General features: G+C 36.2%; 1 protein-coding gene across 1 annotated transcript in view; it reads right to left on the bottom strand.

The window, feature by feature from the left end:
* LOC309978958 (centrosome-associated protein ALMS1-like) overlaps positions 1-21840 on the bottom strand; it is a gene marked incomplete at its 5' end in the record, with an annotated part of 72341 nt that overhangs the window by 34948 nt on the left and 15553 nt on the right. Inside the window, one exon of the mRNA XM_082865791.1 lies at positions 10343-11505. Within this exon, the coding sequence (XP_082721917.1) occupies positions 10343-11505 (1163 nt within the window). The remainder of the gene's footprint in view (positions 1-10342; positions 11506-21840) is intronic.

The raw sequence follows: 21840 nt of genomic DNA, 5'->3' as shown, positions 1-21840 counted from the left end.
CCAAACTTATGGGATGCAGTGAAGGCAGAGCTTACAGAAATTTGTATCTGTAAATGTCCATATTAAAAGAAGAAAGATTTTGAAACTATAACCTCACCTTCAACCTTAAGAAACCAGAAAAAGAAGACCAAATAAAACCTAAAGCAGGCAAAATGAAGGAAATTATATAGATTAGAATGAAAATAAATGAATCAGAGAATCAAAAAAAGAGAAAAATCAAAGAAATCAAAAGTTGGTTCTTTGAAAAGGTCAACAAAAATGGACAAATTTTTAGCTAGAACTTACCAAAGGGAAAAAGGGGAAAACTCAAATCATTTAAATTAAGAATGAACCAGGGGATGTTACTACCAATCACACAGAAATTAAAAAGGATCATAAGGGAATATTATGAACAATTACATGTCAACAAATTAGGTCACCTAGATGAAATAGACAAATTCCTAGAAAAACGACCTACCCAAACTGACTCAAGCAAAAATAGAAAATCTGAACAGACCTATAATAAGGACAGAGGCTGAGTCAGTAATCAGAAAACACCCCCCAAAGAAAAGCCCAGGCCCAAACTGGTGAATTCTAAAAAACATTTAAAGTAGAATTAACAAGAACCATTCATAAACTCAAAAAACAACATCATCAAAACAGAATGAGAAGAAGGATCACTTCCCAATTCATTCTATAAGGAGAATATTACCCTGATAAAAAAGGCAAAGATACAGTAAAACTACAGACCAATACACCTTATGAATATAGAAGGAAAATCCACAACAAAATACTAGCAAACTGAATCCAGCAACACAGAAGAGGGATTATACATCAAAACCAAGAGGAATTTATCCCAGGAAGGCAAAGTTGGTTCAATATATGATTATCAATCAACGTAACACACCATATTCATAAAGAAAACATAGGATCATTTCATTATACATAGAAAAAGCACATGGCAAAACCCAAACCCTTCCAAAATAAAAAAACTCAACAAAACAGGAATAGAAGAGAACTTCCTCAACCTGATAAAGGGCATTTATAATAAAAACTCACAGCTAACATCATGCTTAATGACGAGAAAGATTTCTCCTTAAAATCAGGAACAAGACAAGGATACTCATTCTTAACACTTCTATTCAACACAGTACTGGGGGTTCTAGCAAGGGGAACTAGGCAAGAAAAAGAGATAAATTGACATGATATCAGAAAGAAGAAGGAAAACGATCTCTATTTGCAAATGACACAATATTTTATACAGAAAACACTAAGGAACACATGAACACACAAACAAACACATATTACTCAAACTTATAAGCAAGTTCAGCAAAGTTGCAGGAACCAAAATAAATACAAAAATCAGTAATATTCCTGTACAACAAGGAAAATTCCCAAAATGAACTTAAGAAAACAATACTAGTTACATTGGTATCAAAAAGAATAAAATACTCAGGGATACTTTTAACAACAGAAGTGCCAAACTACAAAGAAGTGGAACCCACAAACATCACTGAAGAAACTAAAGATGACCTAAATAAATGGAAAACACCCTAGTTCATGGATTAGAAGATTTAATATCGTTATGACAGCAGTACTCCCTAAATTTGTCTACAGTTTCAATGCAATCCCTACCCACGATTCAAGTTGTCTTTTTTTTTTCTTTTTGGTATAAACTGACAAGCTGATCTGAATATTCCTATGACCTAAGAATAGATAAAACAATCTTGAAAAAGAAAAAACAAAGTTAGAGGACTCACACTAATTAGACAGTGTGGTAGTGGCATAAAGAGTGACATATAGATCAATAAAATAGGGTTTATAGTCTAGAATAAACCCTTACATTTATAATCAATCACTTTTTTTTTCATTCTTTTATTTATATTTTTCTGATTTTTTTTTTCTTCTGATCAATTGATTTTTGCCAAGGGTGCCCAAACAATTCAATGGAAGAAAGAACAGTCTTTGCAACAAATGGTACTAAGACACTGGATATCCACAGGCAAAAGAATAAAACTGTACTACCTCAACGCCACACACAAAAGTTAACTAAAAAATGATCATAGAACTAAAAGTAAGAACTAAAATTATAAAACTTTTAGAAGAAAAAAAGAGTAAATATTTTGTAACCTTGGGTTAGACAATAGTTTTAGATATGACATGAAAAGCACAAGTGACAAAAGAAACAAATTGTACTTTGTCAAAATTAAAACTTTTGTACCACAAATAAAATCAAGAAAGTGAAAAGGACGGCACAGAATGTAAGAACATGTTTGCAAAACATATCCTAATAAGGGACTTGTATTCAGAATAGACAAAGAAACATAATTCAGTAATAAAATGACAAATAAGCCAATTTTAAAATGGGCAAAGGATCGGAATAGACATTTCTCTAAAGGTAAACAAATGGCCAATAAGCATATGAAAAGATGCTCAACATCTTAGTCATTAGTGAAATGCAAATTAAAATCATTAAAAAGTGAGATACCTCTTCACACCCATTAAGATAGCTATTATCAAAAGACAGACAACAAGTGTTGATGAGGATGTAGACAAACTGAAATATGATCCAGATGGGAATATAAAATGGTGCAGCCACTTTGGAAAGCACTTTGGCAGTTACTCAGAAGCTTAAACAGAGTTACCATATGATCCAGCAATTCTACTCCTAGGTATATATGTAAGAAAATTGAAGAAATTTGTGCACACAAAAACCTGTACATTAATGTTTACAGCAGCATTTTTCATTATGGCCAAAAAAGCAGACACAATCCACATGTCCAACAACTCATGAATAAACATGTTGTATATGTATTTGAAATACTGCTTGTTACTGTTCATAACAAACAACAAGTACTGATTCCTGCTACAAAATGGATGAACCTTGAAAATATTAAGTAAAAGAAGCCAGACACAAAAGGCCACATATTGCATGATTTGCTTATAAAAAATGTCCCCAATAGGCAAATTCATAGAAACAGAAAGTAGATTAATGGTTGAAGGCTAGGAAATGACTGTTAAGGGGCACAGGGTTTCTTTTTGGTATGACAGAAAGTTCTGGAATTAGTGGTGACGGCTGTATAACCTCCTCTGAATATACTAAAAACCACTGAATTGTATACAAGAATGAATTGTAAGGTATGTAAATTTTATTTTTAAAAAATCAATAGAGATTGACCAACACGGAGACATACCCTGGGAAAGTAAGAAAACTTAGATTTTAAAAAACCAACAACAATCCAGGATCCAATAGGGAAAAAATATTAGGGTTGCCTCTGGCACAGAAATATTAATGTATATGCCCAGAAAGGGGGAGCAAATCTGACTGAGTTTTTAATTAAAGGTTATTATTCAAAAGTTTTATACCCAAACAAGTTGTTATTCCTATACAAAGGTTACAGAATGATAATCTCAAATTTGTAAGAACTGAAGAGATGCTCACTCCTGAACAACTGTTGAAAAATCTATTTTTATTTAGATTATTTAAATTAATAAACTCACAGTTACACTGAAAAGACTCACGATACTGACCCTCTTTAAAAAACACATAAAAGGGCTTCCCTGGTGGCGCAGTGGTTGAGAGTCCGCCTGCCGATGCAGGGGACACGGGTTCGTGCCCTGGTCCGGGAAGATCCCACATGCCACGAAACGGCTGGGCCCGTGAGCCATGGCCGCTGAGCCTGCGCGTCTGGAGCCTGTGCTCCGCAACGGGAGAGGCCACAACAGTGAGAGGCCTGTGTACCGCAAAAAAAAAAAAAAAAACCAACAAAAAAAAAGACATAAAATGGTGATTTTGCTTACAACATGGAAGAAAAATGTTATACTTCTTAAAAATAAAGCTAATCAATACAGTAGTAATACTACCATAATGAACTGAGACAACATTCACAAAATATAACAAATATTGTTATGTTGGGGGAAGTGTGTGTAGGTGGGGAGTGAGGAGAAGTAGGGCAAGTGCAACCAGTTTCTTGATTTTTCATATAATGGAGTCAATAGATACTATTTCATATCTGGGTGATATTTTGAGACAGTGGCTTAAGCATATTGGTTAATTACATGGCTGCTAAGTTAGCAAAAAAAAACCCGAAGGAGATCATATAGCAATAAAAAAAATTGAAAACAGTAAATCATTAAAAATGATAAGAAACCCTGAAGAACCAAAACAATTTTGAAAAAGAACAACAAAGTTGGAGGATTCACACTTCCTGATTTCAAAACAGTAATATAATAACAGTGTGGTACTGGCATAAAGATAAATAGATCAATGGACTAGAATAGAGAGCCCAGAAATAAACCTTTGTGCCACATGGTCAAATGACCTCTGACCCTTGACAAGGGACCAAGACCATTCAACAGGAAAAGAGCAGTCCCCTTAACAAATGGTGCTGGGAAAACTGGATATCCACATGCTCTTAAAAAGAATGAAACTGGAAAAGAAAAAGAATGAAGTTGGAGCCTTATCTTACATCATATACAAAAATTACCTCAAAATGGATTAAAGACCTAAAACCATAACATTCTTGGAAGAACACACAGGGGAAAAGCTTCATGGCATTGGACTTGGTAATGACTCCTTAGATATGAAACCAAAAGCACAGGCAGCAAAAGTAAAACTCGACAACTGGGACTACATCAATATTAAAAATTTCTGGGCATCAAAGGACACAATCAACAAAGGTGAGAAGGCAACCCACTGATTGAGAGAAAAAATTATAAATCATATATTTGATAAGAGGTTAATACTCAGAATATGTAAAGAACTTCTACAACTCAATGACCAAAAAATAACACGATTCAAGAAGGAGCAAAGTACTTGAATAGACATTTCTCCAAAGATGATATACAAATGGCCAAGAAGTATATAAAAAGATGCTCAATATAATCATGAAAGAAATGCAAATCAAAAACTTATCACTTCATATGCATTAGGATGCCACTATAAAAAAACCCAGAAAATAACAAGTGTTGACAAAGATGTGGAAAAAGTGGAACCATTGTGTGCTGTTGGTGGGACTGTAAAATGGGCAGCTGCTGTTGAAAACAGTATGGTGGTTCCTCAAATAGTTAAAAATAGAATTACCATATAATCCAGCCACTCCACTTCTGGATACGTACCCCCCAAAATTGAAAGCAGGATCTTGAATGGATATTTGTACACTCTAGCATCATTATTCACAATGGTCTAAAGATGGAAGCAACACAAGTATCTATTAATGGATGGATGAATGAATGAACAAACAAAATGTGGTATATATATACAATGCAGTATCATTCAGTCTTAAAGAAAGGACAATCCTGCCAGATGGTACAACACTGATGATACTTGAGGACGACATTATGCTAAGTGAAATAAACGTATTACTTAAAGACAAACACTGTATTCCACTTACATGAGGTACCTAAAGTAGTCAAATTCTTAGAATGGTGGTTGCTAGGGGCTTGAGCATAAGGTAGAATGGGGAGTTGCTATTTGAGTCAGTGTAGAAATTCAGTTTTGCAAGATGAAAAGAGTCCTAGAGATGGGTGACGGTGATGTCTGCACAACAATATGAATGTATTTAATACCATTAAACTACACCATGCACAAAAACAAATTCAAAATGGATTAAAGACTTAAATGTAAGAACTGAAACCACAACCAAAAAAAAAAGACAAAACTTCTTGAAGAAAACATAGGCAGTAAGCTCTTTGACACTGATCTTAGTAATTTGTTTTTGCATATGTCTCCTCAGGCAAGGGAAACAAAACCAAAAATAAACAAATGGAACTACATCAAACTAAAGAGCTTTTCCACAGTGAAGGGAACTATCATCTACTGAATGGGAAAAGATATCTGCAAGCAATCTATCTAATAAGGGGTTAATACCCAGAATATACAAAGAACTCATACAACTCAACATCAAAAACCCAAACAACCTAATTTTAAAAAATGGGCAAAGGATCTGAATAGACACTTTTGCAAAGAAGACATACAGATGGCCAAGAGGCACATGAAAAGATGCTCAACATCACGAATCATCAGGGAAATGAAAATCAAAACCACAATGAGATATCTATCACCTCACACCTGTCAGAATGGCTATTAGCAAAATACAACAAGTACTGGCAAGGATGAAGAGAAAAGGGAACACTCATGCACTGTTGGTGGAAACGTAAATTGGTGCAGCCACTATGAAAAACAGTTTGGAGGCTCCTCACAAAATTAAAAACAGAACCATCACATGATCCAACAATTAACATATGGGTATTTTTCTGAAGAAAACAAAAACACTAATTCAAAAAGATATATACACCCCTATGTTCACTGCAGCATTATTTACAATAGCCAAGATATGGAAGCAACCTAAATGCCCATGGATAAAGAAAATGTGGTGTATATATTTATGAAACGGAATATTGTTCAGCCATAAAAAGAATGAAATCTTGCCATTTGCAACAACATGGATGGACCTAGAGGCTATTATGCTAAGTGAAATCTAAAAAACAAAACAAGCACAACAAAACAGAAACAGAGTTACAGATAGAAAACAAACAGGTGGTTGTCAGAGGGGAGGTGGTGAAGGGAGGAAAGAAATAGGTGAGGGAGATTAAGAAGTACAAACTTCCAGTTGTAAAGTAAATGAGCCACGGGTATTAAGTGTACAGTGTGGAGAATACAGTCAATAACTATGTAATATCTTTGCATAGTGACATATCGTAACTAGACTTACCATGGTGTTTGAAATGTATAGAAATATCAAATCACTATTTTGTGCACAGGAACTAACATAATGTTGTAGATTAATTATATACTTCAGAAAAAAAAACTCATATAAAAAGATCAGATTTGTGGTTAACAGAGGCAATGGGTGGGGGGAGGGAGTGGGAATTGGTTGAGGGCAGTCAAACTTCCAGTTATAAGGTAAACAACTGTTAGGGATGTAATGTACAACATGATAAATAAAACTAACACTGCTGTATATTATATATGAAAGTAATTAGAGTAAATCCTAAGAGTTCTCATCACAAGGAAAATACTTTTTTCTATTTCTTAAATTTTGAATCTGTATGAGATGATACATATACACTAAACTTACTGTGATAATCATTTCATGATGTATGTAAGTAAAATCATTATGCTGTACTCAAACAAACAGTGCTGTATGTCAATTAAATCAATAGAACTGGAAGAAAAATAAAATAGAATTACAAAGAAAAAATGGTTAAGATGATAAATTTTGTTATGCATATATTATCACAATTAAAAATAATAAAGAAAAAGAAAGAAAACACGAGAATCAAATACTTAGGAATAAATTTAGACAAGAAGGTATAACACTTGTACATTGGCAACTACAAGACCTTACTGGAAGAAATTAAAGACCTAAATAAATTGAAAAACATCCTGTGTTCATCAACTGGAAGACAATGTTGTTAAGATGGCAATAAACCCCAAAGCAAGCTAAATATTAAATGCAATTAATATAAAATTCCCAACAACCTTTTCAGCAGAAATTTTAAGAAGCTGATCGTAAAATTCATATGGAGACACAAGGGCCCTGATTGGCCAAAACAGTCTTTAAAAAGAACAAACTTGGAAGACTCATACTTCTCAATTTTAAAACTTACTACAAAGCTACAGTAACTAAATCAGTGCAGTAATGGCATATAGATCGGCATATAGATCAATGGAACAGAACTGAAAGCCTAGAAATAAGCCCTCACATCTATGGTCAACTGATTTTTGACGAGGGTGCCAAGACCATTCAATGGAGAAAAAACAGTCTCAACAGCTGATTTTGGGACAATTACACATGGAAAGAATGTTTGACCCCTACCTCATACCATATAAATAAATTAATATACATCCAAGATGCAAATGAAAGAACTAAAAGTATAAAAATCTTGAAAGAAAATATATGGACAAATCTTCATGACTTTGGTTAAGAATCCACCTGACAATGCAGGGTTCAAGCCCTGGTCCAGGAAGATCCCCCATGCCAAGGAGCAACTAAGCCCGGGCCCCACACTACTGAGCCTGCACTCTAGAGCCCACAAGCCACAACTACTGAGCCAGCAAGCCACAACTACTGAAGCCCGTGCACCTAGGGCCCGTGCTCTGCAACGAGAGAAGCCACTACAATGAGAAGCCCACACGCCACAACGAAGAGTAGCCCCCGCTTGCCGCAACTCAAGAAAGCCTATGCACAGCAACGAAGACCAAAGGCAGCCAAAAATTAATTTTAAAAAATGGCCAACAAGCACATAAAAAGATACTTAACATCATTAGTCATTATGCAAAGGGAAAGGCAAAACAAACCACAATCAAAATGACAATGAGTATGAGATACCACTTTGTACCTACTGGGATGGCAAAAAAAAAAAAAGTAAATAAAGAGTGTTGGTAAATATGGAGAAATTGGAACCCTTAGAAATTGCTGCTGGGAATGTAAAATGGTGTGGCCACTGTGAAAAACAGTTTGACGGTTCCTAAATAAGCTTAAAATAAAATTACCAAATGATCCAGCATTTTCAACTCTTATGTGTATACCCAAAAGAACTGTATGTACGTGTTCAAATAAAAACTTGTACACAAATGTTCATATCAGTTCTATTCACAATAGCCAAAAGGTAGACACAACCTAAATGTCCACGAATGGATGAACAGATAAATAAAATGTGTCTAAACATATAATGAAATATTATTCAGCCATAAAAAGCAATGAAGTACTGACAGGTGCTAGGACATGGATAAATCTCAGAAAGATTATTCTAGAGTCAAAGAAGCTTGACACAAAGGCCACATATGATATGATTCTAATTAAATGAAATAACCAGAATAGGCAAGTTCACAGAGACAAAAAGTAGATTAGTGATTGATAGGGGCTGGTAGGAACGGGGAATAGAGAGTAACTGCTTAGTGGGTATGAGGTTTCCACTAGGGTGATGAAAAAGCTCTGAAACTAGATAGTGGTGATAGTTGTAAAACACTGTGAATATACTCAGTGCCACTGAACTGCATACTTTAAAACTGTAAACTTTGTTATGTATATGTATTTTAGTACACACACCAAAAAACCCTCTATCTGCATCCTTTCCCCCTACCTCCTCTATGGAACAAAAGGCCTCAATCTGTGACTTTCCCAATTTTTGGCTTACTTTAAAAAAGAGTCTTATTGTACTATTTATATGTGTAATTACTATCATTTAATACCTACCAAAAACTCAATTAAGAAATAATATTTATGGTTAAATGTCTGAATGTTTTGTGCCTTCTTTCGGCTAAACCAGTGGTCTCCAAATTGTTTTGATCATGGGGTCCCACTGATAAAACATTTTTAAGTACAAATTACTAAAGTAGATATTTATTTATAAATTATATATTATTGCTGTACTCATACACTGTAAAACATATACAAAAATATAAACTTTAAAAGGTTCATACTCCAATGAACCATTTTGCAAGTATCCCTATTTGGAGAGCACCTGTCCAAATCAATTTTATCTTGGGTTAAAGTAATGGTCTGCAATTTACTGACCCCTTGAAATCTGCCTTTATGGAATTCCCTAAACAAAGGCCATATTAGCCTTATATGATTGTTGTTACTGAGAATGTACTGTAAGGATGCCGATGAGGATTTTGTTACACCACAATGCCTTCTTTATGAGGACAGATGAGAGAAATTTAAGAAGCCTTAGTATCAGAAATATCTGTAATGCTTTTGAAAATTTAGTTTGCTTTTATATTAGAGTTATGTAATTGATCACAAAATTCTAGCAACACTAATTTCTAGAAAACATAAAGCAAAATTTGTGGCTCATCTTTAGCAACCATATCCACAAGGTATCAACTTGCCTTCCCATCACTCTTAATTCTTCATGTATTTATTTTTTAAATCATGTTGTACCTCACCCCTCCCTGGCTTCAGTCTAATTTTCCATCATTCCAATTCTTCATTTACTTAAAAAACAATCATATCATATTACTTATATATGTGTGTGTGTGTGTATGCTTAAAAGCACCTCAAAATTTCTTAAAAGACAGGGAGGAATGAATAAACAAAAACCAACAGGCAATATTGTTCAGAATGGAGGTCATTCTAAACTTGAAGATCCCCTGTACCAAAGGTATAGACTTTGCAGATTTTGCAGCATTTAGCAGCAAAGCCTTTCATCCAAAGGGTAATTCGTAAATGAGTGTTGATGAAAAGAATGACAACTCAAACAGCACTGTACTACACTTTCTCACTCTTTTCCAGCTGGTAAGAAATGTTACAGTGAGGAAAGGGCAATTGGCTTTTTTTCACCTGTGTGCAAAGCTTAACTAAAAAGTCCATGAAAAATGCAGTCATATTGCCAGATGGAATTTGCAGCCATGTACCTGGACGTGTTTCCTTCTGGTGTGTTCTGAAGTAATTTGGGGATAACCTGTATTCAATGGTTTCTTGTTTTTCTTGCTCCGCTTCTCAAGGTATCTCCTCTGATGGTCGGTGATGCTGCTGTATAATTTAATTCGCCTGGGTGACAAACAAACTCTTTCATGACCAAAAGCATGGATCAGTCGGGCAGTATCAATGGTGGAAATAGAGCTGCTCCTCTCATGCAGAGTCACTTCCTTATCTGTTTGGGTCAATATATCTGATTCCACAGAAGTGGTGGTGGAAAGGATGTTGGTGGCAGTATCTGTGAGCAGCTCACTCTCCTCTGAGTGTCTAGAATCTGAAGAAGTGTTATTTATATAATGAAAACCTGGCAGTTTTCTCAAAATATATTTATCAAATTTAATCTGTTCAATTTTAATCTGATTGGACCTCCCAGCTTGATGAGTAGAAAGAACCTTGTTTTTTTTAAGATCGCCTGTGTTTCTATGGCATTTCTCCAGGCTTTTATACTGTTTCTTTTTCTGAAGCTTGTTTTTCTGCTGTTGCTGTCTACCACTCCATTCCTTAACATCTTGTTTCCCTTTGCTATCATCCTGTGTACTTTCTGAGGGCTGGAGAAAATGTGTGATGGGATGCTGAAGAAGTTTAGCCAAATGATCAAGTCGCTCCACCAAGGAAAGTTCCTTCTTGGCACTGAACTCAGGAGGTTTCTGTTGCCTCTGTCGCTCCTGATACCTGTTCCAGAGTTCATTTAAACTCACAGTGTGCTGAGCTGTTAACTCTGGGGTGGCCTTATGATCCCTTTTTAGGTCATTAACTTGTTTGTCATATTTTAGAAAATCTCTAGCCTGACTTTTAGTAGTATGCTTTGCTTCTTTGTTTTCCAAGTTTACATTGATACTGAGGCTCTCTATTGTGGTATAATCTGACTTTGTCTTTGCCACATTTTGATAAGAGGAAGGAAGACAAGTGTGTTCTCTTTGTTTGTCTGGATGATGCTGAAAGGAATCTTTCCAAGAATGACTCATGAAAACTCTTCTTCCTAAGGATTCATGGCAAAAATCTTGATCACTTGGTAGGTGCACTGGATGATGAAAGTAAAACTTAGCTGACCTGAAGACAGAATGGGTGGTATTTTCAAATTCTGAATGACATCTGGACTCTGAAAAGGCAAAAAAAAAAAAAAAGATTTTGAAGGACTTTCAAAATATTTGCATTCCATTTAAAAATAGTATTCACATTTAATTCTTTAGATACAAAACAAAGACTGAAGGAATGAATGGTCTATATAAAGATTAAGAAAATTCACTGCCTGGACAAAGGATTCATGCCTTGTGCCTAGTGGCCAGATTGGCATGGTAATAGTTTAAGAGACTCAGGATCAAAAGACCCAGATTCTGGGCTGGATTCTGCCACAGACTGGCTGTATGACCTTGAGGAGGGCATTTTGGTCCCTGGGATGTAACAGCAGCTGCTATGTATTACTGCTTGCTATGTGTGGGGTATTATGAATATGCTCTGTATCTGTTTTTTTCCCCTCTTATAAAACTGAGAGAGAGGTATTATTAATTTCATTTTCAGCTAAGAAACCTGAGACTTTATTTTTATCATCAGTAATTAAATGGATGGAATTTTAAAAACTCCAACCCTTTACATGTTTTAGAGCCTTGAAAAACTCTTTTTTGTGAACCATCTTCACACCCCCTCAATTTTTTTTATTGTGGTAAAATACACCTAATATAAATTACCATCTTCCATCTTCACATTTTGACAGTCATTCTATATCAAAACAGGCATTTTAAGATGTAGAACATCTTAACAACTATAAACCGTAATTGTAAACATTAATTCAGTTTCCATACACATTTTTAGAGTTCTAAGTCTAAAGAAACAGACATACACATGAAACAAAGTATCACTTGTAACTATGGGATCCATTCTTCCTTCTCTATAGATTATTGGTAATCAGAATTTTCACTAAATACTCTGGGAATCCCTAAGACAATTTCCCCAATATATAGTGGGATACATGGAATCTGCTTTTATATCTAAAGTATAAAAAGACTCTCAAACCTCCCAATGAACAAAAGTCCAGGACCAGGTGGCTTCACGGTTGAATTCTACCAAACATTTAAGGAAGAATTAATATGAAAGATTCTCAAACTCTTCCAATAAACAGAACACTTCCAAACTTATTTTATAAGGCCCACATTACCCTGTTACCCAGACGTTACCTAGATACCCAGTGTAGATACACTACAAGAAAATTACAAGCCAATATCCCTGATGAACACACATGCAAAAAAAACCCAAACAAAACATTAGCACACCAAATTCAATAATATATTAAAAGGATTATACACTATGATCAAGTGGGATTTATTCCAGGGATGCAAGGACGGTTCAACATCTACAAATCAATCAATGTGGTACATGACACTAACCAAATAAAGGATAAAAATCATATAATCAATAGATGTAGAAAAAGCATTTGAGAGAACTCAAAATCTATTCATGATAAAAACTCTCAACAAAGTAGGTCTAGAGGAAACATAGCTCAACGACCATTTCTGACAAGACCATAGCTAACATACTCAATGGTGAAAAATGGAAAGCATTTCCTCTAAGATCAGGTACAAGACAAGGATATCCACTGGCATCACGTTTATTGAACACAGTATTGGAAGTCCTAGCCAGAGCAATTAGGCAAGAAAAAGAAACAAAAGGCACCAAATCAGAAGAGAAGCAAAATTGTCACTATGTGAAAATGGCATGATTTTATATATAGAAAACCCTAAAGACTCCACCAAAAAAAAACTGTTATAACTAATACATTCAGTAAAGTTGCAGTATACAAAATTATTTAACAGACAAAAATCTGTTGCATTTCTATATATTAATAATAAACTACCAGAAAAAGAAATTAAAACAATCCTATTCATAATTGCATCAAAAGAATAAAATACCTAGGAATAAGTTTAACGAAGGAGGTAAAAGACCTGTATACTGAAAACATTGATGAAAAAAGCTGAAAAAGACATGAAAAAATGGGAAAATATTCTGTGCTCACAGATTTGAAGAATTAATATTGTTAAAATGTCCACACTACTCAAAACAATCTACAGATTCAACGCAATCCCTATCAAAATTCCAATGGCATTTTCCACAAAAATAGAACAATCCTAAAATTTGTATGTAACCACAAAAGACTCCAAATAGCCAAAGCAATCTTAAAAAAGTAGAAGAAAACTGTAGGCATCACACTCCCTGATTTCAAACTATGTTACAAAGCTACAGTAATCAAAATGGTATAGTACTGGCATAAAAACGGACATGTAGATCAATGGAACAGAATAGAGAGACCAGAAATAAACTCTTACATATAAGGCCAATTACCTTATGACAAAGGAGCCAAGAATATACAATGGGGAAAGGATAGTCTCTTCAATAAATGGTACTGGAAAAACTGGATAGCCACATGCAAAAGAATGAAACTGAACCATTATCTTACACCATACACAAATATCAATTCTAAATGGATTGAAGATTTAAATGTAAGATCTGAAACCATAAAATTCCTAGAAGAAAACATAGGCAGTTAAGAGCTTTGACAGTGGTGTTAGCAATAATTTTTTGAATTTGACACCAAAAGCAAAGACAACAAAAGCAAAAGTAAATAGTAGGAGTACATCCAACTGAAAGGCTTCTGCACAGCAAAAGAAGCCATCAGACTACTGAATGGAAGAAGATATTTGCAAATGATATATCTGACAAGGGGTTAACATCCAAAATACACAAAGACTTCAACTCAAATAAAACAAACAAACAACCCAATTAAAAAATGGGCACAGGATCTTAATAGACATTTTTGTAAAGAAGACATACGAATGGCTAACAAATACAGGAAAAGATACTCAGCATCAATAATCATCAGAGAAATGCAAACCAAAACCACAATAAGATATCATGTCACACCTGTCAGAATGGCTATCATCAAAAAGACAAGAAATAACAAGCATTAGTGAGGATATGGAGCTAAAGGTTCCTTTTTCTGTGCACTGTTAGTGAGAATGTAATTGGTGTTGCTGCTATGGAAATCAGTATGGAGGTTACCCAAAGAGTTAAAAATGGAACTACCATATGATCCAGCAATTCTGCTTCTGGGTCTATACACAAAACAATTGAAAGCTTGGTCTTGGAGAGATATTCGTATATGTGTGTTCACTGCAGCACTATTTAAAATAGCCAAGACATGGAAACAACCTAAGTGTCCACTGATGGATGAACAGATAAAGAAAATGTGGTATGGGGGGTGGGAGGAATTGGGAGATTGGGACTGACATATATACACTATTGATACTATGTATAAAATAGATAACTAATGAGAACCTACTGTATATAGCACAGGGAATTCTACTCAATGCTCTGTGGTGACCTAAATGGGATGGAAATACATAAAAGAGGGGATATATGTATATGTATAGCTGATTCACTTTGCTGTACAGTAGAAACTAACACAACACTGTAAAGCAACTATACTCCAATAAAAATTAAAACAAAACAAACAAAAAGAAAATGTGGTATAGAGGAAAGTGGGCAAGATGGCAGAGTAAAAAGACCTTGAGCTCACCTCTTCTCACAAGCACACCAAAATCACAACTATCTGCAGAACAACCATTAAAAAAAAACATACACACACAAAAAACTGGAACCCACCAGAAAAGATCTCCTACACCAAAAGACATAAAGAAGGAACCACAACAAAACTGGTAGTAGGGACAGACTCATGATATAATCAAATCCCATAACCCCTATGTAGGTAACCTGAAAACTGGAGAGTAAATATATTACAGAGGTTCTCCCAGGCTGGGGGTCTGGCACTGTTGAGATGAGCCCACAGAGCATTTGGCTTTGAAGGCCAGAAGGCTTAATTGCAGGAGTCCCACAGGACTGGGGTAAATAGAGATATCGCTCTTAAAGGGTGCACATGAAATCTCATATACCCTGGGACACAGGGCCAAAGAAGTAATTTGATAGGAGCCTGGGCCAGACCTACCTACTGGTCTTGGAGAGTCTCTTGGAGCGTCAGGGGTTGGGGGAGGGTGGCTGAGGCTCACCCTGGGGACATAGACACTGGTGGCAGACATATTGGGGAACACTGTTGTTGGTGGATGACATATTGGCTCATTAGTTCCAAAACCTGGCCCCACCCAACAGCCTGCAGGCAACAGTGCTGGGACGCCTCAGGCCAAGGAACTAACTGGGTCAGGACACAGCTCCACCCATTAGCAGACAGGCTGCCTAAAGACTAAAAAGCTCACAGCTGCCTTTGGACTCGCCCCTAGACATGGCCCAGCCCACCAGAGGGCCAAGATCCAGCACCACCCACCAGTAGAAAGGCACAGGACTCTCCCACCAGGAAGCCAGGCCAAGCCTCTAGACCAGTCTCATTCACCAGGATACAGGCACCAAAAGCAAGAAAACTATGATTCTGCAGTGCAGGCCAGAGCCTACCCTGGGACCAGCTGGGCCCTGGACTGGCCCACTAGCAGGCCAAAGAAACCTTCAGGACACTCCAGACCCTGTACCCAACTGTGTCAGGAACCGACACCACCCCCACAACAACCTGAAATGAGCTCTGGGATCCCAGGGCCCTGCAGCTGGACTCCAGGAGCCAGCTCTGCCTGCCAGTAGACCAGCACTAACCCCAGGATCTGGCTTCAACTACCAGTGGGTAGGCAACAACCCTAGGGTCTTCAGGACCCTGACTCCATCCACCAGTGAGCCAGCATTAGCCCCGGGGGCCCTAGGATTCTGCAACCAGCCACATTGTGACCAGGCCCTGCTAAACAGCAGCCAGCAGCATCCACACAAGGCAGGACCTAGCAACCAACCAGACTAGGGGCCTACCAGACTGCCCACATAGTTAGCCCACCACAACAGAAGGCCCAAGTAGCCCTCTTAGGGTGAACCCCTGGAGTACACAGCTTGGGTAACAAGAGGGGAGTGCATTGCTGGAGTGCACAGGATGCCTCCTACAGAGGGCCACTCCTCCAAGGTTGAGAGATGTAACTTACCTACTGCATACATAAAAATACAAATAGCAACTTATTGACAAAATGAGATGGCAGAGGAATATGTTTCAGATGAAGGAACAAGATAAAATCCCAGAAGAAGAACTAAGTGAAGTGGAAACAGGCAATCTACCCAAGAAATAGTTCAGAGTAATAAGCATACAGATGATCGAAGAACTCAGGAGGAGAATGGATGCACAGAACGAGAAGTTATAAGTTTTAAGAAAAGAGTTAGAAAATATAAAGAACAACCAGACATGAAGAATACAATAACTGAAATGAAAAATACAGTGGAAGGAATCAAAGTAGACTAAAGGATTCAGAAGAATGGATCAGTGAGCTGGAAGACAGAGTAGTGGAAATCACTGCCACTGAACAGAAAAAAGATAAAAAAAAGAAAAAAAGAAATGAGGACAGTTTAAAAGATCTCTGAGACAACATCAAGAGCACTAATATTTGCATTACAGGGGTCCCAGAAGAAAAGAGAAAGAGCCCGGGAAAATATTTGAAAGAAAGAGCTCAGGAAAATATTTGAAGAGATAATAGCTGAAAACCGCCCTAACCTGGAAAAGGAAATAGTCATCCAAGTCCAAGAAGTGCAGAAAATCCCATACAGGATAACCCAAAGAGGAACACACCAAGACACGCTGTAATCAAAATGTCAAAAATTAAAGATACAGAGAATACTAAAAGCAGCAAGGGGAAAGCAACAAATAACATACAAAGGAACTCCCATAAGACTATCAGCTGACTTTTCAGCAGGCACTCTGCAGGTTGGAAGGGACTGGCATGATATATTTAAAGTGATGAAAGGGAAAAACCTACATCCAAGAATACTCTACTCAGAAAGGCTCTTGTTCAGATTTGACAGAGAAATCAAAAGCTGTATAGACAAGCAAAGGCTAAAAGAATTCAGCACCACTAAACCAGCTTTATAACAAATATTAAAGGAACTTCTCTAGGTGCAAAAGATATGAGAAAATTATGGAACAAAAAAGCTCACCAGTAAACATACAGTAAAGGTAGGAAATCATTCACAAACAAAGCTAGCAGGAAGATTAAAAGACAAAAGTAGTAAAATCATCTGTATCCACGATAAGCAGTTAAGGGATACAAAAAACAATTTGACGTAAAACATGACATAAAAAACAGTAATCATGAGGCGAGGAGAGTACACATGTAGAGTATTTAAGATGCATTTGAAATTAAGACATCAGCAACTCAGAAGAATCACATATATATAGAGAGAGACTGCTATACAATAACCTCAAGGTAACCACAAGCCAAAAATCTATAACAGATACACACATACACAAAAAAGGAATCTAAACATAACACTGAAGATAGTCATCAAATCACAAGAGAAGAGAACAAAAGAAGGAAAAAGACGACCTACAGAAACAAATACAAAACAATTAACAAAATGACAGTATACATATTGATAATTACCTTAAACGCAAACAGACTGAATGCTCCAACCAAAAGACACAAACTGGATGAATGGATACAAAAACAAGACCCGTTTATTTGCTGCCTACAAGAGACTCACTACAGATCTAGAGACACATACAGACTAAAAGAGAGGGGATGGAAAAGGTAGTCCACACAAATGAAAATCAAAAGAAAGCCAGAGTAGTAATAGTTATATTAGATGAAATCAACTTTAAAATAAAAACTGTCACAGGAGACAAAGAAGGACACTACAGAATGATCAAGGGATCAATCCAAGAAGATATAACAACTGTAAATATATATGCACCCAACATAGGAGCACCTTAATACATAAGGCAAAATATTAACAGACATAAAAGGAGAAATCAACAGTAGCACAATAATAGTAAGGGACTTTAACACCCAACTTACATCAATGGACAGATCATCCAGACAGAAAATCAATAAGGAAACATAGGCCTTAAATAACACATTAGACCAAAGGGACTTAACTGATATTTATAGAGCATTCCACCCAAAAGCAGCAGAATACACATTCTTTTCAAGTGCACATGGAACATTCTCCAGGATAGATCACATGTCAGGCCACAAAACAAGCCTTTGTAAATTTAAGAAAACTGAAATCATATCAAGCTTCTTTTCCAACCACAGCTCTATGGAACTAGAAATCAACTACAAGAAAAAAAAAAACTGCAAAACCCACAAACACGTGGAGGCTAAACAATATGCTACTAAACAACCAATGGATCACTGAAGAAATCAAAGAGGAAATCAAAAACTACCTAGAGACAAATGAAAACGAAAACACGATGATCTAAGACCTATGGGATGCAGAAAAAGCAGTTCTAAGAGGGAAGTTTATGGTGATACAGGCTTACCTCAGGAAACAAGAAAAATCTCAAATTAACAACCTAAACTTACATCTAAAGCAAGCAGAGAAAGAAGAATAAAAACCAAAGTTAGTAGAAGGAAAGAAAGAAATATCAGAGCAGAAATAGATGAAATAGAGACTAAAAAAACAATAGGAAAGATCAATGAAACTAAAAGCTGGCTCTTTGAAAATATAAACAAAATTGATAAACCTTTAGGAAGACTCATCAAGAAGAAAAGGGAGAGGGCCCCAATCAATAAAATCAGAAATGAAAAAGGAGAAGTTACAACCGACACGACAGAAATACAAAGGATCGTAAGAGACTACTATGAGCAACTACACGCCAATAAAATGGACAACCTAGAAGGAATTGATGAATTCTTAGAAAGGTACAATCTTCCAAGACTGAATGAGGAAGACACAGAAAATATGAACAGACCAATTACCAGAACTGAAATTGAATCAGCAATTTAAAAATTCCCAACAAAGAGAAGTCCAGGACCTAATGGCTTCACAGGTGAATTCTACCGAACATTGAGAAGAGTTAACACCCATCCTTCTGAAACCATTCCAAAAATTTGCAGAGAAAGGAACACTTCTGAACTCACTCTAGGAGGCCACCATCACCCTGATACCAAAACCAGACAAAGATATTACAAAAAAGAAAACTACAGACCAATACCACTGATGAACATAGATGCAAAAATCCTCAACGAAATACTAGCAAACCGAATCCACTAATAAATTAAAAGGATCATACACCATAATCACGTGGGATTCATCCCAGGGATGCAAGGATTTTTCAATATCTGCAAATCCATCAGTGTGATACACCACATTAACAAACTGAAGAATAAAAACCATATGACCGGGCTTCCCTGGTGGCACAGTGGTTAAGAATCCACCTGCCATTGCAGGGGACACGGATTCAAGCCCTGGTCCAGGAAGATCCCACATGCCGCGAAGCAACTAAGCCCATGTGCCACAACTACTGAACCTGTGCTCTAGAGCCTGTGAGCCACAACTACTGAGCCCGCGTGCTACAACTACTGAAGCCTGTGCACCTAGAGCCCGTGCTCTGCAACAAAAGAGAAGCCACCGCAACGAGAAGCCCACACACCGCAACAAAGAGTAGCCCCCGCTTGTTGCAACTAGAGAAAGCCTGCACTTTCAACACAGCCAAAAATAAATAAAATAAATTTATTAAAAGAAAAACATATGATCATCTCGATAGATGCAGAAAAAGCTTTTGACAAATTTCAACACACATTTATGATAAAAACTCTCTAGAACGTGGGCACAGAGAGAACATACCTCAACACAATAAAGGCCATATATGACAAACCCACAGCTAACATTATACTCAATGGTGAAAAGCTGAAAGCATTTCCCCTAAGATCAGGAACAAGACAAGGATGTCCACTCTCGCACTTTTATTCAGCATAGTTTTGGAAGTCCTAGTCACGGCAAGCAGAGAAGAAAAAGAAATAAAACGAATCCAAATTGGAAAAGAAGAAGTAAGCTGTCCGCTTTTACAGATGACATGATACTATAAAATCCTAAAGTTGCTACCAGAAAACTACTAGAGCTCATCAATGAATTCGCTAAAGTTTCAGGATATGAAATTAATACACAGAAATCTGCTGCATTTCTACATACTAACAATGAAACATAAGAAAGACACATTAAGCAAACAATCCCATTCACCATTTAGAACTAATAAACGAGTTCAGCATGGTTGCAGGATAAAAGTTAAATATTAAAAAAACCAATTGTATTATTATATACCTGCAATTAACAAACTGAAAATGAAATTAAGAAAACCATTCTGGGGGAATTCTCTGGCAGTCCAGTGGTTAGGACTCTGCAATTCCACTGCAAGGGGGCATAAGTTAGATCCCTGGTTGGGGAACTAAGATCCCTCAAGTCAAGCAGCACAGCCAAAAACAAAATCAAAAACTAAAACAAAAGCAAAAGAAAACCATTCTGTTCACAACAGTCTCAAAAAAATTAAAATATTAATGTAAATTTAACATAAGAAGAGAAAAACTTCTACTCTGAAAACTACAAAAAATTACTGCAAGAAATTAAAGTATATCTAAATAAATGGAAAACATCCCAAGTCCATGGACTTAACTGTTAAGAAAGCAATTCTCACCAAACTGATCACAGATTCAACACAATCCCTATCAGAATCCTAGCTTATTTCTTAGTAGAAATTTTGCAAGCATATGGAATTGTAAAGGACCCAGAATAGCCAAGACAATCATGAAAAATAAGATAATGTTGGAGGACTCATACTTCCCAATTTTAACTCACAGAATGGGAGAATATATCAAAATCAAAATTTAGATAAGAATGTGTATCTAGAATACATAGAACTCTTAAAATTCAATAAAAAAGAGAAATAATCCAAATGAAAACCAGGCCAGGATCTGAATACACATTTCTCCAAGGATAATGCACAACTGGCCAATAAGCACACAGAAAGATGTTCAACATCATAATCATGAGGCAAATGCAAATCAAAATCAAAATGAGATACAAATTCACATCCACTAGAATAGATCCAATGAAAAAGTCAGCTAATAAGTGTTGGTGAGTTTGTAGAGAAATTGAAATGCTCATACATTGCTACTGGGAATGTAAAATGGTGCAGCCACTTTGGAAAACAGTCTGACAACTCCTCAAATGATTAAATATAAAGTTATCACATGATCTAGGAATTCCATTCCTGGGTACATACCCAAGACAAATGAAAACATACTGTTCATATAAAAACCTGTACATGAACATAAAAGCATTTATATTTTATAAATATAAAATCATTATTTTATAAAAGCATTATTCATAGTAGCCAAAAGGTGGAAACAACCAAATGTCCATCAACAAACGGATAAACAAAATGTGATACATACATACGATGAAATATTATTGAGCCATTAGAAGGAATAAAATAATGATACAAGCCCGTAACTTGGATGAACCTGAAAACATCATGCTGAGTTAAAAGAAGCCAGTCACAAAAGTCCACACATTAAATGATTCCATTTGTATTAAGGTCTAGAATAGGAAAATTTATAATAGAGACAAAGTAGAT

The sequence above is a fragment of the Leucopleurus acutus genome, assembly GCF_964270905.1.
Source record: "Leucopleurus acutus genome assembly, contig: HAP1_SCAFFOLD_433, whole genome shotgun sequence".
In the NCBI taxonomy this organism is placed as follows: Eukaryota; Metazoa; Chordata; class Mammalia; order Artiodactyla; family Delphinidae; genus Leucopleurus; species Leucopleurus acutus.
The sequence above is the reverse complement of the archived record's forward strand: the minus strand, read 5'-3'. Positions and strand labels throughout refer to the sequence as shown.